Consider the following 26,181-nt stretch of genomic DNA (forward strand, 5'->3'; position numbering starts at 1 on the left):
TTAAGCTGGGGAGTGATGCTATTTAGAATTAGCACTCTGTTGGCCATTTGGAGGATGGTTTTGAGAAGGCCTGACTGGAGTCCAGCAGACTGGCTAGGAGCCCTTTCCATGATGTTGTGAGTATGCAGGAATCTCACTTACGGCTCCAGGGACAAGGGTGGAGAAGAAGAGACAAATTCAAGACAGGAAGGAAGGCAATTCACATTTTATGAGTACCAAATTATGTGCCAAATTCTGAAGTAAGGGATACACCCCCATGATCCACCTTAAGCTTCACCCGGGAGGCGGAGCTTGCAGTGAGCCCAGACGGAGCCACTGCACTCCAGCCTGGGTGACAGAGCGAGACTCCGCCTCAAAAAAAAAAAAAAAGCTTCACAACTAATCTGTAGTTGCAGATATTTTGCCCATTTATTAGATGAGAACATTGAAGCTCAGAGACGGCAAGTAACTTCTCTGGGTCACATAGTGAGAAGAGGAAAAGCTGGAAATTAAACTCATACTGGTAGAGGCTTTTACATATATATCTGGCAGCCTCCCCATGTGACTTTTCTAACAGTAGACCCTGTAGGGCAGTAACAGTAGAAACAATAATGCGTATGATCCCAGCAATGTCAATATTAACAAGCATCTGACATTTGCTATGCTGTTGCCGTGTGAGCCAGTGTTCTCAACACTTTGCTGACATTATCACTCTTCATTCTCACAATGCCATAAGAAGATAGTCACAAAAGTCCCATTTTACAGGTGGGCATGCTGAGGTTCAGAGAAGTAAAGGGACTTGTGGAACTTGTCACAAAGCTATTAACTGACCAAAGGAGACTGAAAACCTTTCTATCAATCCCTGACACATGTCTCTTCCAGGAGGGAGGAGAGGGCATGATGGGGCCTACAACCTCCCAAGCCATAACCACCCTGTTGCCCTCTCTCTGAGCAGTGCCCCGAGGAGCTGAAACCCATGAAGGATGGCTCCGGCTGCTACGACCACTCCAAAGGCATTGACTGCTCTGATGGTTTTAATGGCGGCTGTGAGCAGCTGTGCCTGCAGCAGACGCTGCCTCTGCCCTACGATGCCACTTCAAGCACCATCTTCATGTTCTGCGGGTGAGTCTGTGTCCCCAAGGCCCAGGTGCCCCATTTACAGAAGTGAGGGATGCATGAGAAAATGATCAGACACTACAACTCAGCAAGGCTGAACCTTGACCTTCGATAGAATGACCTTTCTGCCTCTCCTGTTTTAGCCCAAGAACCAAAAGCCAAAATTATAACCTTCTGTTGGGTGGGTTAAAAAAGAAAAAAATGAGAAAAATACATATTGGGTTAATAAATATAACCCATGCCCAGGCCTCATCCTAGAGCCAGGAGCTTTTTCCTGCTGAAGCCTCCTGCCCTTCTGAATCTACCTGTATGGCCCTAGTCAGTGCAGTTTGGAGACAAAAGCAGACGTCTTAAAGGTGGTCACAAAGGTTTCAGGTTTGGTGCATAAAAGCCCAGGCTAAGCCCAGGCTTCAAGCTCAGTTTCAGCAGGAATGTAACAGTGTGAGTGCAGTGTTCAGCCTTTCTGTGTCCTCATGTCCATATCTGTAAGGACAATTAATTGGAGGAGGGGAAGGCTAAAGGAAACAATGCAAGTAAAGCTTGTAGGGCAGCGCTGGCTCTCGAAGGACTCAAGCTGAGTTTTGAAATAAGTTTGAGGCTAAAAGGGGAACATGCTGGGACTAACTTGCTGAGTGACCTCCGACAAGTCATGTTCTCTGTCTGGGCCACAGTGTGACCATCTGTGAAAAGAGATCTTTGGGGAAGGATGGCTGACATTTCTTCCAGCTTACCTTGCTTTCCATTTGAAGACTGCAATGGCCATTACCTCTGCTTTTGACAGCACCTTGCATAGCATTCGGTCCTCAGTAATCACTCAAGAAAATAGACTTTTTTCTTCTCCTCTCCATTCCCTTTCTGATTATGTCTTAGTATTAGAATATTTGCTTATATTTTGACATTCTGTGACTCAGAAAAATAATCTTGTACTCGTGAAAGAAGTACATTTAATGCTCTCTTTACTGAGAGAGAAAAGCAGAACGGGACATTTAACAACGTTTTCAGTCCTATGTTTCACAAATAGGGGGTGAGCGTGGGCATGGGTTTAATTTCAGTTTACCAGAAAAATTAATTTAACTTGTATGATTCTAGTGCGTAGAGTCCAGTTTTTCTTCGAGGGCTTGTTTCAAGGTCTCCCTTCCTGCCCTAGTTGCACTTAGGGCTGCTGGTGCCTTTGTGCAGGTATAGAAGCAGCTCACTGGAGGCCCTAGATATGTATCAGTAAAATAAATAAGAAATAAATTAGGGTATGCAGACCTGAATTTATAGCGATCTCTCCTCAGCTTAAGTCACTGCAGGGCAGTGTTGAGTAAATTATGCATGGCTTTAGATCTTCAGGCTGCATACAGAATCAGCCATGTTCTTGTCATTGTTATTTTTCTCTCTCTGTGTTTGGGATGGGGTGGGGGCTGTTCTGTGGCAAATAACAACAGTAACAGCAGCAGGAGCAGCAATAATGGATTTTGACATCAGAAACTATTACCACCTTCCATCCACAGCACACTACAGGGAACCGTGGATTCAAAAGACACGAATTCTAATCCTAGCTCTGCCACTCTCTTAGGCATAAGGCAAGCCTTTCAGGATGCCTGACCTTCCATTGTCTCATCTGTAAAATTTTTATACCTACTTTAATATAATGATAATTCTGAAGAGTGAAAGTATTTCATATTTGTTACCCTCTGAAGGTTAAGAAACATGCCCAAGGTCATATGACTAGTGATGTGGCTCAATATCTCCTTGCTGTGTGACCTTGAGTAAGTTAATTAATGTCTCTGTGCCTCAGTTTTCTCATCTGTAAAACAGGGATAATAGTAATATCTGTCTATAGAGATGTTATAAGGACTAAATATATTACCATTTACATTAATATTTGTGAAATGCTTTGGAACAATGTCCTGCACAGAGTTAGCAATGTATGTGTTTGTTAAATAAATTAACTTAAATGATTCTAATAACATTTGCTAGTGACCTGATGCACTAGACAGGACTAATCAATAGGCAAAAACTGGAAGCTTTCCTTTTGAAAACTGGCACAAGACAGGGATGCCCTCTCTCACCACTCCTATTCAACATAGTGGTAGAAGTTCTGGCTAGGGCAATCAGGCAGGAGAAAGAAATCAAGGGTATTCAGTTAGGAAAAGAAGAAGTCAAATTGTCCCTGTTTGCAGATGACATGATTGTATATTTAGAAAACCCCATCATCTCAGCCCAAAATCTCCTTAAGCTGATAAGCAACTTCAGCAAAGTTTCAGGATACAAAATCAATGTGCAAAAATCACAAGCATTCTTATACACCAGTAACAGACAAACAGAGAGCCAAATCATGAATGAACTCTCATTCACAATAGCTTCAAAGAGAATAAAATACCTAGGAATCCAACTTACAAGGGATGTAAAGGACCTCTTCAAGGAGAACTACAAACCACTGTTCAGTGAAATAAAAGAGGACACAAACAAATGGAAGAACATACCATGCTCATGGATAGGAAGAATCAGTATCGTGAAAATGGCCATACTGCCCAAGGTAATTTATAGATTCAATGCCATCCCCATTAAGCTACCAATGACTTTCTTCACAGAATTGGAAAAAACTGCTTTAAAATTCATATGGAACCAAACAAGACCCCGCATTGCCAAGACAATCCTAAGCCAAAAGAACAAAGCTGCAGGCATCACGCTACCTGACTTCAAACTATACTACAAGGCTACAGTAACCAAAACAGCATGGTACTGGTACCAAAACAGAGATATAGAGCAATGGAACAGAACAGAGTCCTCAGAAATAATACCACACATCTACAGCCATCTGATCTTTGATAAACCTGAGAAAAACAAGAAATGGGGAAAGGATCCCCTATGTAATAAATGGTGCTGGGGAAATTGGCTAGCCATAAGTAGAAAGCTGAAACTGGATCCTTTCCTTACTCCTTATATGAAAATTAATTCAAGATGGATTAGAGACTTAAATGTTAGACTGAACACCATAAAAACCCTAGAAGAAAACCTAGGTAATACCATTCAGAACATAGGCATGGGCAAGGACTTCATGTCTAAAACACCAAAAGCAATGGCAGCAAAAGCCAAAATTGACAAATGGGATCTAATTAAACTAAAGAGCTTCTGCACAGCAAAAGAAACTACCATCAGAGTGAAAAGGCAACCTACAGAATGGGAGAAAATTTTTGCAATCTACTCATCTGACAAAGGGCTAATATCCAGAACCTACAAAGAACTCAAACAAATTTACAAGAAAAAAACAAACCACCCCATCAAAAAGTGGGCAAAGGATATGAATAGACACTTCTCAAAAGAAGACATTCATACAGCCAACAGACACATGAAAAAATGTTCATCATCACTCGTCATCAGAGAAATGCAAATCAAAACCACAATGAGATACCGTCTCATACCAGTTAGAATGGCAATCATTAAAAAAATCAGGAAACAACAGGTGCTGGAGAGAATATGGAGAAATAGGAACACTTTTACACTGTTGGTGGGACTGTAAACTAGTTCAACCATTGTGGAAAACAGTGTGGCAATTCCTCAAGGATCTAGATCTAGAAATACCATTTGACCCAGTCATCCCATTACTGGGTATATACCCAAAGGATTATAAGTCATGCTGCTATAAAGACACATGCACACGTATGTTTATTGCGACACTATTCACAGTAGTAAAGACTTGGAATCAACCCAAATGTCCATCAGTGACAGACTGGATTAAGAAAATGTGGCACATATACACCATGAAATACTATGCAGCCATAAAAAAGGATGAGTTCATGTCCTTTGTAGGGACATGGATGCAGCTGGAAACCATCATTCTCAGCAAACTATCGCAAGAACAGAAAACCAAATACCGCATGTTCTCACTCATAGGTGGAAATTGAACAGTGAGATCACTTGGACACAGGAAGGGGAACATCACACACTGGGTCCTATTGTGGGGAGGGAGTAGGGGGAAGGGATAGCATCCTAGGAGATATACCTGATGTAAATGATGAGTTAATGGGTACAGCACACCAACATGGCACATGTATATATATGTAAGAAACCTACACATTGTGCACATGTACCCTAGAACTTAAAGTATAATTTAAAAAAAAAAAAGGACTGTGAAAGTCTTAAAGAAGACTGAATGGGTGAGAGTGTGTGGTGAGCTGTTAAAACCCATCCAAATGGTAACAAACAGGACAAAAGAAACAAAACCCAGGCATCCTAAAAGCAACTGCAGTTTCAACAGGATTTGGAAACCGTCTATTAGGAATGCAAATGAGAAGTTACCACACTTGTTAGAAGCACTGTAAACAATGAAAGCTATTAGCAGGTACTTGTGAGAGAGATGGTCTAGAGAGAAGTGGGATGCTATTGAATTAAGCAAGGAAAACAGAATAAACTCATTATCAAGAGGACCTTCCCAACTTGCTCAAAGCTCTATGACCTTCCTAAGAGTGTTCTGGGTAGGAGAAGGTTTAATAAATCTGTTTGCAACCAGGTTAATAATAGCAGCTAACATTTACTAAGGACTTTCTAGGTACCATGACTGTTCTAAGTGCTTTGGGTACATTAGCTCATTCAATTCTCATAACAACTCTACAAGGGATATACTATTATGATTCCCATTCTATGTTTTTTTGTTTTGTTTTAAAAAAAAGCACAGAGTGGCTCAGTAACTGTCCAAGGTCATATATCTGGTAAGTGAGGTTGTGGAGATTGAAACTTAGGTATTGTGGTTCCAGGCTCAGTCAAGACAGATCTGATGTCGTTGCTGGCCTCTGGCCACATCTAGTCATGTGGTCTTTGGCAAGTCACTCAATTTCTCTGAGCCTCTGCTCTTTAATGTAGAATTAGAAGTGATTGTAGCACCATTGTGAAGATTAAATGAAAGTATACATGCACAGGAGCTGTCATAGTTAAGCACTCAGTAAACCGTAGTTATAATTAGTCTAATAAGTATAAAACCATATCATTTAATTATGTAATTACTGGATTTGATGTCTTGTTTACTATTTTGTCTCCAGTACCTAAAACAGTGCCTGGCACATAGTAGGTTAAATTAATAATTGTTAAGTGAAGTTCCTCCATTAACATGGCTAAAGAAGTTTCCAGTCTGACTTTTCCAGTTGCATTTCCAGCTAGGTTCCTCCTCCTAGGTTAAGCCTACTGGTTTCAGTTTCTGGAGTTTTGACAACACTGTTCTCTCTGTGTCCTGTCTCCGTCTCCTTTGCACCTCCACTGACTCCCATTTGTCCCTGGCCCTTTAGCTTTCACCTACAAGTTTCAATTCAGGCATCACTTTTTCAGCAAGCCTTCTCTGAGCCCTAAGAGGCGTCAGGTGTGAGATATGCAGTTACCTTGGAAGAGGATGATGATAACACCCATCCTTTCTTTCTTTTCTTTTTCTTTTTTGAGACGGAGTCTCGCTCTGTCACCTAGGCTGGAGTGTAGTGGTGCAATCTCAGCTCACTGCAACCTCTGCCTCCTAGGTTCAAGTGATTTTCCTGCCTCAGCCTCCCTAGTAGTTAGGACTACAGGTGCGTGCCACCACACCCAGCTAATTGTTTGTATTTTTAGTAGAGATGGGGTTTCACCATGTTAGCTAGAATGGTCTCGATCTCCTGACCTCATGATCTGCCCACCTTGGCCTCCCAAAGTGAGTGCTGGGATTACAGGCGTGAGCTACCATGCCTGGGCAATATTCATACTTTCAAATGGATAATATTTAAATATTGACTGAATGTTGCATGGGGTTAGGGCCTATATAGAAAGGACATTTTTTCCTTGTCTTTTTATTTATTTGTATTTCTACTTACAAGGGAGAGGAATATTTACATTTTGTCTCAAAATCTAATTTATCCCAGTGAAATCCTGACATCTCTTGCAGACTGGACCTCTGGCTGGCTGCCCTGATTGTCAGCCTCTCATCAGTTTAAGTTCTCCAAAACGGAGTAAAACATCCTTTCTCTGGGATCCCACAGCCCCCATGGCTCTCCCTGTGATCACCCCATAGCTTGGTTGATTTACCTGCATTCCTGTCTGTTCCTATCATACTGTGAACTCCTCATGAGCAGGGTCTAGGTCCTAGGCACCTGTGTGTCTCATTGCCATTCCCACCGCTTGGCCCAAAGACTTACTTGGAACCATAATGATTGAATTAAATAACTCATCCACCTAAGATTTGTTGTGTCCTACTCTGTGCCTGGTCTTTTATTAGATGCAAATAATCATTGAGTACGAGTTCTTCTCCAGCAGGGGCAAAGAGGTGCCTAAGCCTCACTGGGTCCTGACTGATAGTGACAGAGCACAAGTACCAAAATGGTAGACAGAAGCAGGTGAATTCAAGATAGGTTGAGAAGGTCATTGGATATTAAGCTAAAGCCTGTAGAATAAATCCTTAGAAACAGTTTTATAGGTGAGAGGGCATCACCTCCTGTGAAGACCTTGGGAAGTTATCTAGCAACAAAGTTTGTCTGTTGTGTGTGTGTGTGTTTACAGTGTCTACCAAACACACTTCCAAGAGAACTTATTTTACTCACATAAAGCCAATATATTTTTAAAAAGCTATTCATATAAAGACAGGAATGATGAGAGTCATTTTAAAGAGGGAAGAGAAAATGGTTTCAGAAGCTCAAAATGAAAGAGTCACTCAACGTGAGATAAATTTAACTGTGTGCTTCTTGGCAACCAAAGTAAACAGAGAGAGAGAAAAAATACCCCTAGTGGATTATACAGTTGTCCTTGTATGAGAAAAGGAAAGTTGTAGTTTTTTGTTTTATTGTTTTGTTTTCAGGAGTTATACACCTTTTTCTGACATTATTTGCTAAGAGAGTTATTTCTCATATATTCCTATGTAAGAGATAGTGAGCCATTTCTTCAGCATTTTTGAAGTTTCAAGCATTTTTCAGATCATTTAGAGGAGGAAACTCAGGCCCTCAAGGTGGGGGCACTCACAGCCAGTTAGGAGGTAAAATTGGGATAGGAGCTTAAGATATCCCAACCTTCTTGCTTCCAATGTAAATGAAAGTGCCCTAAAAACACATTAGCTCAAATAACACATCCAGCCTCAAATAGTCCTTAGTAGCCTCTCTGTCTAATATTCTCTTTATGTAATTTTAAGAGGGAAAGGAGATAAACGTGTTTAATATCCATAGTAACTGGACGCCACTTATTTTCACTGTCAAAGCTGAAGTCTAGTCTAACAGTAGAAAACACTGAATGACAGAACAGAGACAATGGCCTTCATTTGGATTATCAGTACCAAGTGGAAGAGTTGGTGGGAGGTGAGGGGATTCATTCAGGCACTTGTTTTATTGTGGTTTCCACCTTTAGGTTAAAGCCTGACCCCTCACCCCTTTCACTTCTGGTTGGAGAACATGAATTTTACTTCTAATCATTAGCATAGAATACTTGCATGCCAGGTCCTTGTCAAACATTAAAACTTTGCTTTCTCTTTTTTTAAAACATTTGTAAAAGTTCAGGTGTAAAAAATATTCACTGACAATTGATGGAAACATGTAATATCCATCCATTTGTCTGGATATCTATTTTCCAGTGTGGATTATATGGAACATTAGTTCCATGAGACATTCAAATATTCAACAACAACAACAACAACAAACTAAATGTTCAGAGTTTCCCATGTGGAAAAATCTGCACTCCTTAACTGCCTCTTACAGATTCCCAGAGTACCTGGGGATAGTCAAGTCTGTCCCAAATCATGCAGTGGAGAAACATATTTCATTGATTCTAGAGTGCCCATATTTTCCACATTTTAACATTTCTGAAGTGGGAAGGTATCTTAGTTTCAATGATTTGACAGAGTTTATTTGGCAGTCTTTTTTTTCCTTGTTTCTTTCTTAGTGTTATGCAAACTGGTAGTGTTTCTTACCATTGTTAGCGGTCTTAGACTATACAAAATCTACTATATAATTAATCCAGAGTTTTCCATGGAATTCTATTTTCTATTCACTTCCTTCTTTTCTTTTTCGAGAAACTGTAGATTTTCCCTTGAATAAAACCTATAACCAAAGACCACTCAGAGAACACCTCCTCTGATCTTCGTTTTGGCTAATGTTGGGACAATCCTGAGGGTATTGGTGAAAAAGATTCCCATGATATCAGTTAGAAGGGTTAATGCAGTTGAGTTCCTTAGGTGCTGGTTCTAGCCCTAATGATCCCAGGATGAAGTTTTCACAGGTTTCTGCATTAGGAAAACTGGGAAGGAACCTGTTTCTTTCTTGCCTTAGTAATAGGATACTTAGATTTATTCCTAACATTGGTCCAAGTCTACCTGTTGTGCAGTTCCTTGAGCTATTCTTACCCTTAACTACTTTTCTCTCTCTCTCTCTCTCTTTTTTTTTTTTTCTCTTGAGACAGAGTCTCGCTCTGTTACCCAAGCTGGAGCGCAATGGCGCAATCTCAGTTCGCTGCAACCTCCTCCCAGGTACAAACAATTCTCCTGCCTCAGCCTTGCAGGCAGCTGGGATTACAGGTGCCCACCACCATATCCAGCTAATTTATTCTATTTTTAGTAGAGATGGGGTTTTGCCATGTTGACAGGCTGGTCTCAAACTCCTGACCTCAGGTGATCCGCCAGTCTTGGCCTCCCAAAGTTCTGGTATTATAAGCATGAGCCATCGTGCTTGGCCTATTCTTATTTTTTTTTCTTTTTCTTTTTCTTTTCTTTTCTTTTCTTTTTTTTTTTTTTTTTTTTTTTTTTTTTTTTTTTTTTTTTTTTTTTGAGGCAGAGTCTCGCTCTGTTGCCCAGGCTGGAGTGCAGCAGCGCAATGTCCGCCTCACTGCAAGCTCTGCCTCCCAGGTTCACATCATTCTCCTGCCTCAGCCTCCCAAGTAGCTGGGACTACAAGCGCCCACCACCACGCCTGGCTAATTTTTTGTATTTTTAGTAGAGATGGGGTTTCACTGTGTTAGCCAGGATGGTCTCGATCTCCTGACCTCATGATCTGCCTGCCTCCACCTCCCAAAGTGCTGGAATTACAGGCGTGAACCACCACGCCTGGCAGCCTATTCTTAATATTTTTAAGGATTTGATTCCCTTTCTTATTTTAAAAAAGTTTCTAGGATATGCATTTTGGTAATTCTGTTGATTCCATAAACCATTGAAGAATAAATTAATAAATAAAGGATAAAATACAGGAGAAAAAGAAATACTTTGCTTTGAGAGTTTGTACACAATACCATTTGTCTGTCGGTCTCAATTTTCTCCTTTGAACAACAAACAGATAGGAGGAGGTCATTTGTAATGAACTGGAAGGAGCACAGGATTTGAAGTAAGAAAATCCAAGTCAAGGTTCTGGCTTTTCCAAAATGCTCATGTGACCTTGATTAGTGCACTTAGATGTCCCAGGCCTCAGGATTCTCTGCGGCAATGTTGGAATGAAAGTACCCATCTCACAATGTTGCTATGAGGATTAAATAAAACATGCTCTGAGCTAAGCACATAGAAGGTTTTATGGTGCACTCTCAAAAATCCCATCTAGGTTTGCTATTCTCTATAATGTGATGGGTGTGTTAAGGGTAACACATCCATTGCCTTCAGCTAAAATGCCCAGTTTGTATCTCTGCACTCATTTTATATTTTTCATTTTGGCACATGTATAAATAGAGTTTCATGTAGATCTTGGCTGGTTTCCTGTGAGCCTACACTCTTTAGAATTTCTATAGGAAAATCTCCCAGATGACAGAATGTTCTAAAGAAGCTATATAATTATGTGTCATAGTACAAAAATAAAATTAAAAAAAGAAACCAACAACTAAATAGACCTTAGCATAAACCTTCCTATGCCCTTAGGTGGCTCGGAGGGGGAGCGGGGAGAACTGCTCCTGTTTCAAAACTCAGGGGATCATTTGCCTTTACAAGGATGGGATTTTTTTTTTCCCCTGAATCTCTCCTGCAAACCACAATCTTTTCCCACCCACAGGGAAAAGAAAAATCACTGTAAATCCACAGTTGTGATATGCTTAAAGTTGTACACACACACTCACATTCACACACACCTCTTGAGCTCCTAGGTTTGATTCCCAGCACCGCTATTGACTAGACATAGACATACCTCCATAAACAAGTCACTCAACTTCTCTAAACCTCAATTTTCTTATCTGAAAGTGGAAACAATACCTCCCTGTGAGTGTCATGCATTTCCTATTGCTTCTGTAATGAATCACCACAAAGTTAGCGTCCTAAAATATCACACTTTAGTTTACAGTTCTCAAGGTCAATATTCCTAAAATCAAGACAGTGACAGGGCTGCATTCCTTCTGGAGGCTTTAGGGGAAGATCTATTTCCTTGCCTTTTCCAACTGCTAGGGAGTATCTGCATTCATTGACTCATGGTCCCTTACTCTGCTCCCTCTTGTTCTCCTCTGCTTCTAAGTTGCATCTCCTCTTCTGACTAACACATTTATCTCCCTCTTATGAGGAACCGTGTGATGACATTGGGTCCACCCAGGTAACCCAGGATAATCTTCCCAACTCAAAATCCTTTACTTAATCCCATCTTTGAAGTCTCTTTTGCCATGTCAGATAACCTCGGGTGTTCGGGATTAGGATGTGGGCATTTTGAGGAGGCCATTATTCAACCTATTACAGGTTATAAGAAGCAAACTTTTATAATTTGGAGTCCTCTAATTCAGAAACATAGTTTGTATCTCTATCAACTGTTCTTTTAAAACATTCAGTGAAGTTTTTGACTTTGTGCATAAAGGTTTTGCACATGTCTTTTGGAGATGTACACACATACACTCAGACACACATACACACACAAATAATACATATATTTGACTTCTATATAATTCCATAGGCATAAATATAGACAAATTATATATATATACCTTATTTCCAATGAATGCCATATAAGAAGTTATCAATTATGTGCTGTGAAGCAGAAAAAAAAGGAATCAAAGAATAGCAACTATGTCAACTTTAAGAAACCTGGATCTAGGGAGAGGCTAGCAACTAGGATATGAGTACCAATGGAAATAAATTTATACTTCCTAGGATATGGAAATGGGTTAATAGACTGAATAACAACAACAATAACAATAATAAGCATAATAGCTGATGCATTACTTGAATACCGTATGAGAGATATGGTTTCATCCTTTGTATAAGTTATCTCTAATTTTTACATCCCCATGATAAGGATTGTCATTTTCCTTAATGGATTATGACACCAAAGCCTAGGGAAATTAGCAGACTTGATCAAGGTCATATAACTGGTAGATGGCACAACCTGTATTTGAACTCAAGTTTAGTTAGCTCTAAAATCTCAACTTGTGACTCCCTTAGAATCTCAATAAATTCACCAACATAGAAATTATACAGACTGGCCGGGCGCGGTGGCTCAAGCCTGTAATCCCAGCACTTTGGGAGGCCGAGACGGGCGGATCACGAGGTCAGGAGATTGAGACCATCCTGGCTAACACGGTGAAACCCCGTCTCTACTAAAAAACTACAAAAAAACTAGCGGGGCGAGGTGGCGGGCACCTGTAGTCCCAGCTACTCGGGAGGCTGAGGCAGGAGAATGGCGCAAACCCGGGAGGCGGAGCTTGCAGTGAGCTGAGATCCGGCCACTGCACTCCAGCCTGGGCGACAGAGCGAGACTCCGTCTCAAAAAAAAAAAGAAAAAGAAAAAGAAAAAAAAGAAATTATACAAACTACATTGTCAGTCTAAAAATGCAGTAATATTAGAAAAAGAGGAACAAACAAATTATCTACTTTGGAATTATATTTTTAAATATCTTCTAAGTGACACTTAGATATGGAAAAAATCAAACTCAAATTTTCACCTCGTTAGAAATGAGCAGGAGCATGAGGGCTGCATGTCAAACTTATGGGGTGTGGGCAAAGCCGCAGTCAGAAGCTTCAAGGCATTTATTAAGAAGCAAGAAAGATTGAAAACAAACAAATGAGGCATTTAACTCAAGCAGCCATAAAAAGAAGTATAAAACAAAGTCAGAGAAAACAGCAGGAAGGAATTAATACAAATAAAAGCTGAAATAAATTAAATAGAAAAGAAAAAAGGAAGCTCACCAATAAAATACAAAACACAAAAGGCCTATTCAAAGGAGAGAGCAAAGAAAACAAAAACACATTACGAATGAGCTAGTGCTTTAACTATAGAAACATAAAAGACAAAAAAAATTTAATGAGAACACTGCTTAGAACTTTACACCAATACATATGAAAGTCTCGATAAAATGCATTATAATGTTAGAAAATATAAATTACCAAGTTTGAGTCATGAGGATATAGAAAATCTAAATAGGCAGATAATAAGGAAATAAATGATAAGAGCTAAATATACACAACTGAAAAGAAGTCATCAAGCCCAGGGGATTTTATAGGCAAGACTTATCTAATTATCAGGTAATGGATAACATCTTTCCTATATAAACTGATCCAGAGAAAGAAACAAAAAAGGATAGTTTTTTAACTTATTCCGTAATCCTAATACCCAAACTGAGCAACTATATGCTTATCCATTTAGAAAAATTTAGTAGACATGTTAGAATGTTTAAGTTCTTTATGTTCGTAGGATACAACATCAACTTAGGAAAATCAGTAACAGCTTTTCTCAAATCAGTAATAACTATGTAGAAAACATAAAAGAAAGCATACATGAAAAACTGATCCTATTCCTGAAGTTTAAAAGAATGCAACAGTGTAATTTTTCACTCTAAAAGGCACATATGATCTTTACACACAAGCAAAGGAAGTACAGAGAGGTTACGTAGTTTGTCTGAAGTCACACAACTGGTAAGTGGCAGACTCAGGATTTGAACTCTGTTAGTCTGGATCCAAAACATACTTGGATAAACCTCTACAGCATAGTGCCTTTCATAAATGCCCATGAATAATCTCCAAAAGACACGTGCAAAACCTTTATGCAAATAGTCAAAAACTTCACTGAATGTTTTAAAAGAACAGTTGATAGAGATACAAACTATGTTTCTGAATTAGAGGACTCCAAATTATAAAGATGCTGTATTAGTCAGGATAAAATAAGCTTTCTTCCTGTAGCCAGTGAGCCTCCTCCCCCAACCAGAAGTTTGTGCACAAAAGTTAATTTCTTATTTGTGCAAAGTCTATTGTGATTGTGGCAGTCTTCCTCCATCCTGTAGAATGTATCAGGAACACATGGTTTCCAAGCTTGCCATAACAAGGGAAGAGGCAGCTTGAAAATCACAGGATGTTTTGAAAAGGCTAAGTCTGGTAGTGACTTGTATGGTGTCAGCACAGATTCCATTGTTCAGAATTCAGTTACGTGGCCCCTTCAGCCCAACTGCAAGACAGGCTTAGACATGTAGTCCAGGAAGAGGACATGGTGTTGTTAAGGCAAGATGTCTTTGTCACAGTTATCAGAAGTGCCCAGCACAGAGTTAACTTGCAAAACGTATTTATTAAATAAAAGAAAAGTAAATAAAATTAGTATTAAAATCTTCCCCCAATTTAGTTTACAAATTCAAAGCATGGCCACCCAAAATTCCACTAGGGATTTGCATATAATTTGATAAGCCCATTCTGAAATTCATTTGAAAGGAAAAGCATGGAAGAGCAGTCAGGACTTTGGAAACAGAAAACTAGTGTTGATGAAGGGGAGGAGTATTACTTTATTACTATATCCAAAACAGACAATAAAGCTACAGTAATTAAAATAGCTTGGAATTACTGCAGGAATATACAGATAATTAAACAGGAAAAACACCAACCATGTATACATGGCATATGTAGGGATTACACGTGTAAAAAAAATAACATTTCAAGTTTGTTGTTGAAAGGTCACACATTTCAGACAATTGTCAGCCATTTTAAAAAACAGTTAAGTTAAAATAACCACTCACACTACATTCAAAAATAAATGCTATACATATTAAATAACCAAAGATTTTTTAAACCTATGCAATACTACAATAATATACAGAAATATATTTATCATCTTGTGGGTTTCTAAAGATTGCACAAATTTCAGACACAAAGACCAAGGGAGAGAGGTAATAAGATATCAAAAGCAAGATTAAAATACAAGCACAGACTGGAAAAAATGTTAATATATATGGAAGGTGAAGGATAACTACCCAGAAAATATTTAGAGCATATATAAACCAATACAAAGAAAAGGGCAAATATCACAATAGAAAAATAGTCAATGTACATTAATGGATAATCTATAGAAGGAGAAATGCAAGTGACCATAATGTGAAAAGAAAGGTGCTGAACTTAATCAGTAACAAGGTAAATGCAAATCCAAACAAAAATGAGTTATTTTTCCTATCCTAGATTGGCAGTAATGAACATGAAAGATGTAGAAAAATGGGATCTCCCATTCATCAATTATAGGATTGTAAATGGTAGAGACTCTACAGGTGACTATTTAGTAGATCTATCAAAATTTTTAAATTCATAAAACATTGACCAAGCAATTTCTTTTCTGAGTATCTCTTTTACAGAATCACATAGTTGGGCGCAATGATATATGTGTAAAGATCTTCATTATGGCACTGTTCTTAATAACAAACAGCTATAAACTGCCAAAGTGCCCATCAATAAAAATTAGTTAAAAGCATTATGGTACATTTATACTGTGCAATGCCAAATAACCATTAAAAAAGATAGATCTATATGTTAGTATTTTGAAAAGATCTCCAAGAAATAGCATCAGGTGCAAATGCGTGTCTCACAACAATATATAGTGTAATTCGGTTTATGAGTTTATTATGAAATGTGTATGTGCATATGTGTGTGTATATAAATCCCCCCAATTTAGTCTGCAAATTCAAAGAAATGTGTATGTATACACACACACACACACACACACACAAACATACACGCACAATATGTATTTAAATGATCGAAAAACTCCCGGAAGAGCACATAACAATTAACAATGGTGACTTCTGGGACAGGAAGTGAGGAGTGGGAAATGAAGAAGTTCCATATTTTACTCTATAGACTTTGATAATGGTTTGTTTTGTTTTGTTTTGTTTTTGAGATGGAGTCTCACATTGTTGCTTGAACTGGAGTGCAGTGGCATGATCTCGGCTCACTACAACCTCCACTTCCCAGGTTCAAGTGATTCTCCTGCCTCCGCCTCCTGAGTAGCTGGGATTACAGGCACCTGCCACCATGCCTGGCTAATTTTTATTATTTTTTATTTTTAGTAGAGACAGGGTTTCACTATGTTGGTCAGGCTGGTTCGAACGCCTGACCTCATGATCCACCTGCCTCACCCTCCTAAAGTGTTGGGATTACAGGCGTGAGCCACTGCGCCCAGCCAGACTTTGATAATGTTTACTCAACTTCAACAATAATATATTTATTCACAGTTACACAGGCATGTGGGTGTGTGTGGATGGGGGGGGGGGAGAGAGAGAGAGAGAGAGAGAGAGAGAGAACTCTAGCCAGTATATCCAGGAAAACATTTCTCCATATTTTCTGAATAAATGGATGGAACTAGACTTTATCAAGCACTCATCATGTACGATTCACTTCCATATACACTCATTTCATCTGCACTGCAACTGTATTAAAAGGGACTTAGTAATATTTAGCAGATGCAAAAAGAAGGGGATATACTTTACCAAGGCTCCGAGACAGGGCCCTTTTCCAAGAGATTTCCCCATTGCACTATGGAAAGGAACATGTGAACGTTAGAAAGACAATCAGTGCATCAGTGCAGTACACCAGGGATTGGGGAAAGCGGAGAAACAGTGACGGTTTGCTTCATGCATGAGACTTCCTGGCTTTTCACTAGAGTAATCTTGGGTCAAGTTTTCAGCTATGCTTGTCTTCTTTCTGCCTCCAGTTCAACTCTATATCTGTAGCATCAGCTACTGCTTCCCACAACCTGTGTACATTTTCTTTCCAAACCACCATACAGAGCCTCTTCCTTCTCCCATCTGAGTTCCTGAGACCCTTTGCAGTTAGAATCAATGAATCTTTGCTACACCCTTTGAAAGAGAGGCAAATAAGCGATTGCCTGCTGTATACTTTCTCAAACTGGTATAACCCAACCAGGGTCATTTTGTGCACATAGAAGGCACTAGATTTGGAGGAGACAAAAATAGACAAATGTCCCTTTTTCTAACAGAACTGAATTTGAATATCAACTTTGCTACTTATAGTATGACATGCTTTACATCTTGGCTCCTTATTTTGCTTATGTGTAAAGCAGAAATGATGATATTACTCTTTCTTCATGGTTATATAATAAATACATAAAGTGTTCAGTGAATAGTGCATGCTCAACAAATAGAAATACCACCATTACTACCACTGTTATGATTATTGTGTTAAGTACATTGCAATTCCTGGGTTTTTTTTGTGGCCAATATATCATGTGACCTTATAGCATCCTACTGAATTAAGAAAGGTAGGAGTGTCTACTGTATTTTACACATGAGGAAACTGGGGATCATAGACATTAAATGACTCACTCATGTTCACATAGGTCACAAGGAGAAAAATGAAATTTGTACAGGTCTGTCCAATCTCACAGACGATTTTCTTGTCTTTACTTATTTATGTGCACCATACCCCTAGTGTGTAGCGCTGAACTTTGAAAAGGTAGACACTCATAGAATTCGAGTTTCTGGAATGATTTTTTAGGGGCTGAGATCTCTGATTTCTTGCCCCAACCACCCCCATCCACTCCAGCTCACGCCTCTCTGAGATTTCTTTGTCCCTGCAAATCTTCAAGTTGCAAATATTCAGATGCCTGTTTTGCCCATAGATGAGACCATCGCTGTCTCAAAGGCTGGTCAAGGGCTTTTCTGGCTATCAGAAATGGGTGGTTAGACTAACGGAGGCTGCTAAAATCCCTAAGTGAACAGAAGCCTTGTGCTGTCCATGGTCCTGGAAAGTTTCACCTCTGAGCTACCAGGATGATAAAAACCTTGTATTTGCTACAGTCTTCAAGCTTCGTTGACAGATGCACTGGGAATAGATTCTGGTTTGAGACACTAGTTGATAATTCCCTGTGAATTGGTCTGTCATGCTTTTTAAAGTCTGTGTGTTCATGGGAAACAGTTTTTAAATTTGCTTTGTGTGTGGATGTGCATGCTGGTGTCCCCTTGACTCCTCTAAAATGTCACAAATGACTTTCCTTGAATTTACCAATTTGCAGTATTAATGTGCTTCTCTCTAGACATCTGTGCCCTAGATAGATTCCAGGCAGAATAGCTGTCTCCTTCCTAAACTCTGACCTGTTTTGCAGGGAAAGGAGGCCTTGGTTTTAGGTCACCCCCAATGGGGGCATTCAGGGTGTGAAGCTAATTCTCAGCTCTGTTTTATCATACAGTTGCGTGGAGGAGTACAAACTGGCTCCTGATGGAAAATCCTGCTTAATGCTCTCAGATGTCTGCGAGGGCCCCAAGTGCCTCAAACCTGACTCCAAATTCAATGATACCCTCTTTGGAGAAATGCTACATGGTTACAACAACCGGACCCAGCATGTGAACCAAGGCCAAGTCTTCCAGATGACCTTTAGGTATGCTGTAGATACTTGCATATTGCTGGTCTGAGTCACTGACAAGCAACCTGGGCACAGGGAGGAAGCCATGGGCACAATGGGGTAGAAACCTGTTATTCAGGCCAACATCACTTTAAGCTCACAGGTACCCTCTTAAAGAGTGTTGAAAGTCAGCTAAATTTATTCCATAAGGTTTCTTTTTCATGGTCCTGGCATATATTTGTCCCACTATACCATTTTCCTAGCTCTATCCACATATTTTAAATTCAATCTTTAATTATCCTATAAGTACAGTTAATGGCATTTTGAAAAACATTAATTAATCTTTCAGTCTACTGAAAAATAAGTATTTTATGTATGCTGTTCAGGCAGTTCAAAAATAAAGACATTTAATGTAGTAGGAAATAAAAATCCCATCACCCAGATATACCTAGAATTAACATTTTCCTGAATGCTCTTAAAATTTCTACTTCTCTCTTTCTTGCTCTGTTTTTTCCTATCTGCCTACACACACACACACACACACACACACACACACACACACACACCCTAAATCCCAGTAAAGCTGTTTAGAAATTGCTTTTTTCACTCAATAAGTGAGTGATGGCTAGGTTGGCCAGATTATGTGAGGATTAAACATGCAAGATGTTGGTAAAGGGTTTCCTTGGACAGTTGAAGAAACTGGAACTGTTCTGCCTAAAGAAGATAAACCTTAAGTGGTGACTTATTCATGCCTCAAAGCTTGAAGAACCATAAGGTAGTAGAGTGAGATTTGTTGCATGTATAGAAAAGGATTATCTAAATGCACACACACACACACACACACATGCACACACACATACTTTTAGCCATGTTTGCGTAAAAAAAGAATAAGATATTATCACAAAGCAAGGTTCTCCTAATCATTTGAGGTCATATCAATAAAAGTCAGAACTAGTAATAAGTCACCATGATAGTCATTGTTTCCACTCCATCATCTTACTAATAGTAGTGATAATTGTATTATGAGTGGTAATAATGGTTACCATTTATTAATAATTATTCTGTATCAAGCTCTTTACTAGTAACTACTACTGCTAACAATAATAATGTCCACTAACATTGATTCAGCATACGCAAAAGGGTTTTCTAAGTACTTTTTATCTATTAAGTTATGTAATCCTCACAATGATCCTGTGAGGCAGGGGTTATTATCATCCTTTTTATACGGAAGAGAAACAGAAATCTAAAGTAGCTTTCCAAAGACTCCCTTCAAGGAAAGAGGAGAGCCAAGATAATTTCATTTTAGCTTCATTATTGGAATCATTGGAGGCACTATGACCTCCATTTTACAATTGAGAAATTAATCCAGAGAGGTTGAGTGACTTTCTCAAGTTCATCATCTAGTAAGAGGTAGAGTCAGGAATCAGATGTAACTTCAGCTGACTCTAAAACCTTGCTCTTGTATTTCAATTCAGCATACCCTCTTACTCCCATTTTAGAGAATGAGAATGGAGATGTGAATTCACTAAAACTGTTCATCCTTGTAATCATCATATACTCTTTCAGAACCTCCTCTTTCCCATGTACCATGCTGGTTATTGGGCATAAGATGGAAAATGAGAGAGAAATAGCCCCTCTGACACTTTAGGTATCGTTGGCAGGTGGACCCACGACTCAGATACTCAATCAGAGGCTGAATGCTACTTTACTGGAAAAGCTCTGAGCCAGGGATGGTGGCTCACACCTGTAATTCCAACACTGTGGGAGGCCTAGGTGGGAGGATCACTTGAGCCCAGGAGTTTGAGACCAGCCTGGGTAACTTTGCAAGACTCCATCTCTGCTTTAAAAAAAAAAAAGAAAAGAAAAAGAAATTAAAACTGGGCCTGGCGTGGTGGCTCACACCTGTAATCCCAGCACTTTGGAAGGCCGAGGCGGGCAGACCACGAGGTCAGGAGATTGAGACTATCCTGGCTAACACGGTGAAACCCCATCTCTACTAAAGATACAAAAAAATTAGCCAGGTGTGGTAGCAGGCACTTGTAGTCCCAGCTACTTGGGAGGCTGAGGCAGGAGAATAGCATAAACCCGGGAGGCAGAGCTTGCAGTAAGCCGAGATCGCGCCACTGCACTCCAGCCTGGGCGACAGAGCAAGACTCCATCTCAAAATAAAATAAAATAAAATAAAATAAAAAATAAAACAGTTATTGGAACATGGTGGTACATGCCTGTAGTCCCAGCTACTCGTGAGGCTGAGGCAGGACCATCACTTGAGCCTGGCCACTCAAGGTTACAGTGAGCTATGATCATGCCACTGAAATCCAGTCTGGGCAACCGAGTGAACACTTGTCTATTTAGAAAAAATAAAAAAATAAAGAACAACAAAAATCAGAAAAAGCTCTGAGGGAAATTTAAGGATAGTCTGGATGAACTGTGGTTCAATGCTGAGATTCTATGATACTAGTTTTCTATAATTTTAATGGTCTATGAAAGTATGTCTTGAGCAACATCATGGATAGAATAATGCTGCTTGGAATACAAAAGAAAAAAATAAGGAATTATTCCTTCTCTTTGAGGAAGAAATTTAAAAGCTTGCAAGATGACACGCACAAGTTTTAAAAAAATAGAAAAATTTAATTTGCAAAGCAGTGTTCCAAGGAAAGACAATGGTTTCCAAAGAGTTCCCATGGGAAGCCTGTTGAAAGGAATTAGAAGGAAAGATAAAGGGCTTCTCAAAAGACAAGGCTTGTGAACTGAGGTTTGAAGTGATAGCAAAGAATAGTGCCTCTTGGGAGAGATAAGAGTTAAAGGGCATTTTCCTGTCCAGGAAGGAGCCTGCAAAGGCCCAGACATATGGAAAAGCAACAGTGGGAGTCAAGAAAACAGACTTGCAAATGAACCTGACTTCAAATCCCAGCCCCATCCACGACAAGCATAATTCTACGCTTCATCTTTAAAACGGGGTGCTTTTAACAGAAGCTAGCCATTTCCATAGGTACATTGCATGTTTTATGGAGTTTCATTTCTCACAGCAGCTCTCAGAGTAACTGGCATTTGATAATTGAGTCAATGTACCATTCTCTTGTGTGAAGAATAGCTTGGTCCAAAAGAAGGATCCACATGTGTAGTAAGAGGCTAGATCCTGAACAAACTTCATTAAATCCTGGGATCTCATTTCACATGCAGGGAAAGGACTTGTTCACAAAGCAAGTCATTGTGGGACCAGCCCATGTTCTCAGACCTCCTGACTGCCTGGGGTGTTTATCTTCCCGCCGCCAACAGACTCGTCAGTAAGAAAGAGCATGGCACCGCTGGGGGTGGTGGCTCAGGCCTGTAATCCCAGCACTTTGGGAGGCTGAGGCGGGCGGATCACGAGGTTAGAAGATCAAGACTATCCTGGCTTACACAGTGAAACCCCGTCTCTCCTAAAAATACAAAAAATTAGCCAGGCGTGGTGGTGGGCGCCTGTAGTCCCAGCTACTCGGGAGGCTGAGGGAGGGGAATGGCGTGAACCCGGGAGGCGGAACTTGCAGTGAGCCGAGATAGCGCCACTGCACTCCAGCCTGGATGACAGAGCGAGACTCTGTCTCAAAAGAAAAGAAAAGAAAAGAGCATGGCATCTTAAAGCCTGGCCTAGGGGTGTCCAGTCCCAGTCCCAGACACAACTTTAGGCCCATTAAAAGTCTTTGTTCTGCCTCAAACACTCTGCTTATTGTTTCCAACTTCTCAACCCTGGATTGCCTCTGAACAGCCAGAGCCTAAGTGCCCTGATTTGCCCATGGAGAGGAGTAGAGTGAACAGACCAGGATTTTCTCTTTTGATGACAGCCTCAAGATTTAGAAAACTCCCAAGACTACCACCATTATATTAGAGCAATCCATTCCATTTAAGCTCTGTCATCCTTGGCTTCAGCTAAACTTTCTTTGCAATTATTTCCATCTCCCGACCATGTAACCTCTTGGAACCATGCTAAGTCAGTTGCCTCCCCACTGTGGAAAGGCAAGCCACTTCTGATGAGTCTAAATTTATCTTTTCCTTTTCTTTCCTTTTGAAATGGAGCCTCACACTGTTGCCTGGGCTGGAGTGCAGTGGCGTGATCTCAGCTCACTGCAACCTCCGCCTCCCGGGTTCACACGATTCTCCTGCCTCAGCCTCCCAAGTAGCTGGGATTACAGGCACACACCACACCTGGCTAATTTTTTGTATTTTTAATAGAGAAAGGGTTTCACTATGTTGGTCAGATGGGTCTCAAACTCCTGACCTCGTGATCCACCCACCTCGGCCTCCCAAAGTGCTGGGATTACAGGCATGAGCCACCGCGCTCAGCCCTAAATTTATCTTTTTCAAGTCTCCCTTCCTGAGCTCCAGGCAGTGGGGAGAATGGAGCTCCTTTATCCTTCATGTTACTGAAAGCCTGCAAGTATTTCAGCATCAAATGCAGTTGTCATTTCTCTCCTCCTCCTACTTCCTTTCCTCCCTCCTCTAAGTAATCTCTGGTCCAGCCCTAGAGAGTAGCCAGCAAGTACTGCCACCAGCCGTCTCACCATATGCCTCATTTCCTGACAATTGGCTGGCCGAGGATATCAAACTCTCTACCAGCTAGTGTCTCCTGTGTGACAGCTACAGTTCTGCTTTGTTCTCCTCCCTGCCCCTGCCTAGATCACCCCACCTAGCAACTGCTGATACAAGAGAGGTCTGTGTTTTCCATTTCCTCTCTTGAATCTCTGAAAGAGCAACCCGGATTTCTGCTTTACAAAGCGCTTAAAAATGTAATGTCTCTGACCTAGACGAGAACTTAAAGATTAACTATTTCAGACCTTACTTGTACAGATGGAGAAACAGAAGCTCAGGAAAGGATATAACTGGCTCAGTATTCACAGTGACTGGAACTCCTCTCATGCTGAAAGTTAGTTTCGGACTCCCAAACCAGTGCTCCCTGGTTTCTTGTTCTGCAATAAAGGATGTATGCAACTACTTTATATCCCATATCAGCATGTGGTGAGGAGGGCTATGTGTTCTATCCCTATTCTCAGTGTAGAGTGAGGACCCAGGTGTCACAGGGGGAGACCAAATTGATAACTAAGGAGGGATCTTAGGCAAGGACCACTCCATGGGGAGCTACCTCTTCAGGTCACTGCATGTAGGCTACAGCCTGTTCCTGAGGGTGTGAGCATGTGGTGATATTTCCTGACTAGTCCGAGGGTTCGCACTGTGTGCAAAGATTAAGCATGGTGCACATTAAGGGACTCACATGGAAAGCTTAAGATAGGGCAAGAGTGACAAGGAGACTCAGACAGACAGAGCAGAGGCAGGGAGAGAGAGGCAAAAACAGAGGAGACGCTAAAGAACAGCCTGTGTCACAGCAGGAGGGAACAGCAAGCAAAGAAAGAATTAAGAAGAGATGTAGAGCAGTGAACAGAGTTAAAGAGTTACAGAGACAGACAACAGAAGGTGGGGAAGTGGGAAATGTGTGCAAGATGGAAAGACTGAAGGAGACATGAAAAGATCAAGAAAGAAGTACACGGAGTTCATACAAAAGTCAAAATACAGTTTATTCCTAGGAAGGGAATGGGGCTTGTTTTGAGAGACTGGATGGAGATGAGAGAGACCACTGGATAGGAATTAGGTTGAAATTGACATGAATGAAGCCTTTGGTAAAATGTCAAGTTCTGTGGAAATGGGAAGAGCCAATGATTTTGCTTCCAAATTGCTCCCAGGTCCAGTAAGCGATGTCAAGCTTTGTTGTTTCTTATCCCTTCCAGTGCACAATGTTGGTCTTAGTGATCCATATAGGGTCACTGTCAGAATCCCCTTTCCTTTGTTCTTGATCAGTGTGGGAATTGACAGACTGTTCAAGTGAGATAAACTCACCAAAGGTTGGTGGTATTTGATGTTTATTTGTTTGTTTTTTACTCTCTCCCTGCCCCCTTACCCTCATTCATTCTACTTCATTCCTATAAGGAAGAAAGGTCAACTTTGGTTATAGATTGCAGAGATTTAGATAAACATCAGTCAAGAACTATTATTGAACCTGGTGTCTCAGAAATGGCAGGAAGGAGAAGTTGCTTGGAAATGGGGACTGAGCAAATTACAGTGGTAGATCTTGCAAAGGCCTCATCATAAATAAGATAGGTCTGCTGGCCACAGGCATTTGCCCATAGGCCCTCAAGAATGACCTGCAAAGAGCTGGAGGAGCTCATGAAAGATTTATTAGAAAGGGACTTTTCAATCTTGTCTGCTTATCAGATGTGCATATTGTATAGCATAAGAGGACAGTTTGGGGTAAGATGTGGGATTTGGGGATTCAGCACCGACAACCCACGCCTGGCAAGACAGAAGGGCTTTCTATAAGGATTCAAGGAAAGCTGGTCTTTGTTAGTAGCATTCACTCTTTCCCCCACTGAGGATACTGAGTCAGTTCTTATTAAGTGGTCTCCAAAGCTGTTCTGGCCTATGATTTTTCTAGTGCCTTCCTAAGAGACGATTAATTAAACATGCTGCTTCTGAAACCTTCTTTCCCCTCCCTTCCACCTCTTTCCCTCCTCCCCCCTTTTAATGGTGTGCACATTTTTTATGTGTCTGGTCTTATACTGAATACTTTATGTGTTTTTCCATTTGATCTTTTCACACCTATTGCAAAGGAGCCATTAACAACTTGGCTTTATGAATAAAAGGAAATGAATGTATCAGTCAGAATGCATTAGTTTGTGTCTTGGGAACAAACAATTTCAAACTTCAGTGGCTTGAATGTGAAAGTTTTTATGTGTTGGTCATACCACATGCCTCTCCCTGGATGGCAGGGGCCCTGGCCGTTCTAGTGTTTGGAAATCTAGACTGACAGAAGAATCACCTTTCTGTGCTTCCATTAATGCTTTCATAGTGAGAAACAAACTTGGCTATCATAACTTTCTCCTAGCAGTGAAATTCTGCTTCTATTTCTAGTCAAATTAAGTCCCATTGCTATCTCAAAGGACTGGACAGAGACATGCTATCTTATGATGCGTCTTACGATAAGACATGCTATCTTATCTCAGCACATCGTAAGACGCTGAGAAGCAAAGGCACAGAAATATCTGTGGGACACTGAAGCACAGAGAGATTAGGCTAACTAGCCTAGCAGTCAAACAGCTAAAGAAGTGATAGCATCTGGGTTTAACACCAAAGTTCACTTAGCAGTCATGCCTTCCAGGCTCCTAGCACTCTCCTGTTTCATATTGCAGCCTCTGAGAACTATAATACGTCCTTCTAGTCTCTTGTCAATTTCTTTCATTCAGTTACTGAAGAACCACAAACTTTATAGCTGGAAAAACCTTGGAGAACAATTTGTACAAACTCTCCTCTTGTTTGTTTGTTTGTTTGTATGGGACAGAGTCTTGCTCTGTCACCCAGGCTGGAGTGCAGTGGCACGATCTTGGCTCACTGCAACCTGTGCCTCCTGGGCTGAACTGATTCTCCTGCTTCAGCCTCCAGAATAGCTGGGATTACATACGTGTGCCATCATGCCCAGCTAATTTATGTATCTTTAGTAGAGACAAGGTTTCACCATGTTGGCCAGGCTGGTCTTGAACTCCTGGCCTCAAGTGATCCTCCCACCTCAGCCTCCCAAAGTGTTGTA

At 40.5% G+C, this 26,181-nt stretch overlaps 1 protein-coding gene across 1 annotated transcript; it reads left to right on the plus strand.

The window, feature by feature from the left end:
- The first annotated feature begins 383 nt into the window (after positions 1–383).
- On the plus strand, positions 384–20,381 carry LOC116273362 (astrotactin-2-like). The gene is made up of 2 exons (XM_031662393.1): positions 384–1,101; positions 18,417–20,381. Exons 1-2 carry the CDS (start codon positions 956–958, stop codon positions 18,637–18,639), a joined length of 369 nt encoding a protein of 122 aa, XP_031518253.1. The 5' UTR covers positions 384–955; the 3' UTR covers positions 18,640–20,381.
- Positions 20,382–26,181: the final 5,800 nt, after the last annotated feature.

Source organism: Papio anubis, unplaced genomic scaffold (genome assembly GCF_008728515.1).
Source record: "Papio anubis isolate 15944 unplaced genomic scaffold, Panubis1.0 scaffold601, whole genome shotgun sequence".
NCBI lineage: Eukaryota > Metazoa > Chordata > Mammalia > Primates > Cercopithecidae > Papio > Papio anubis.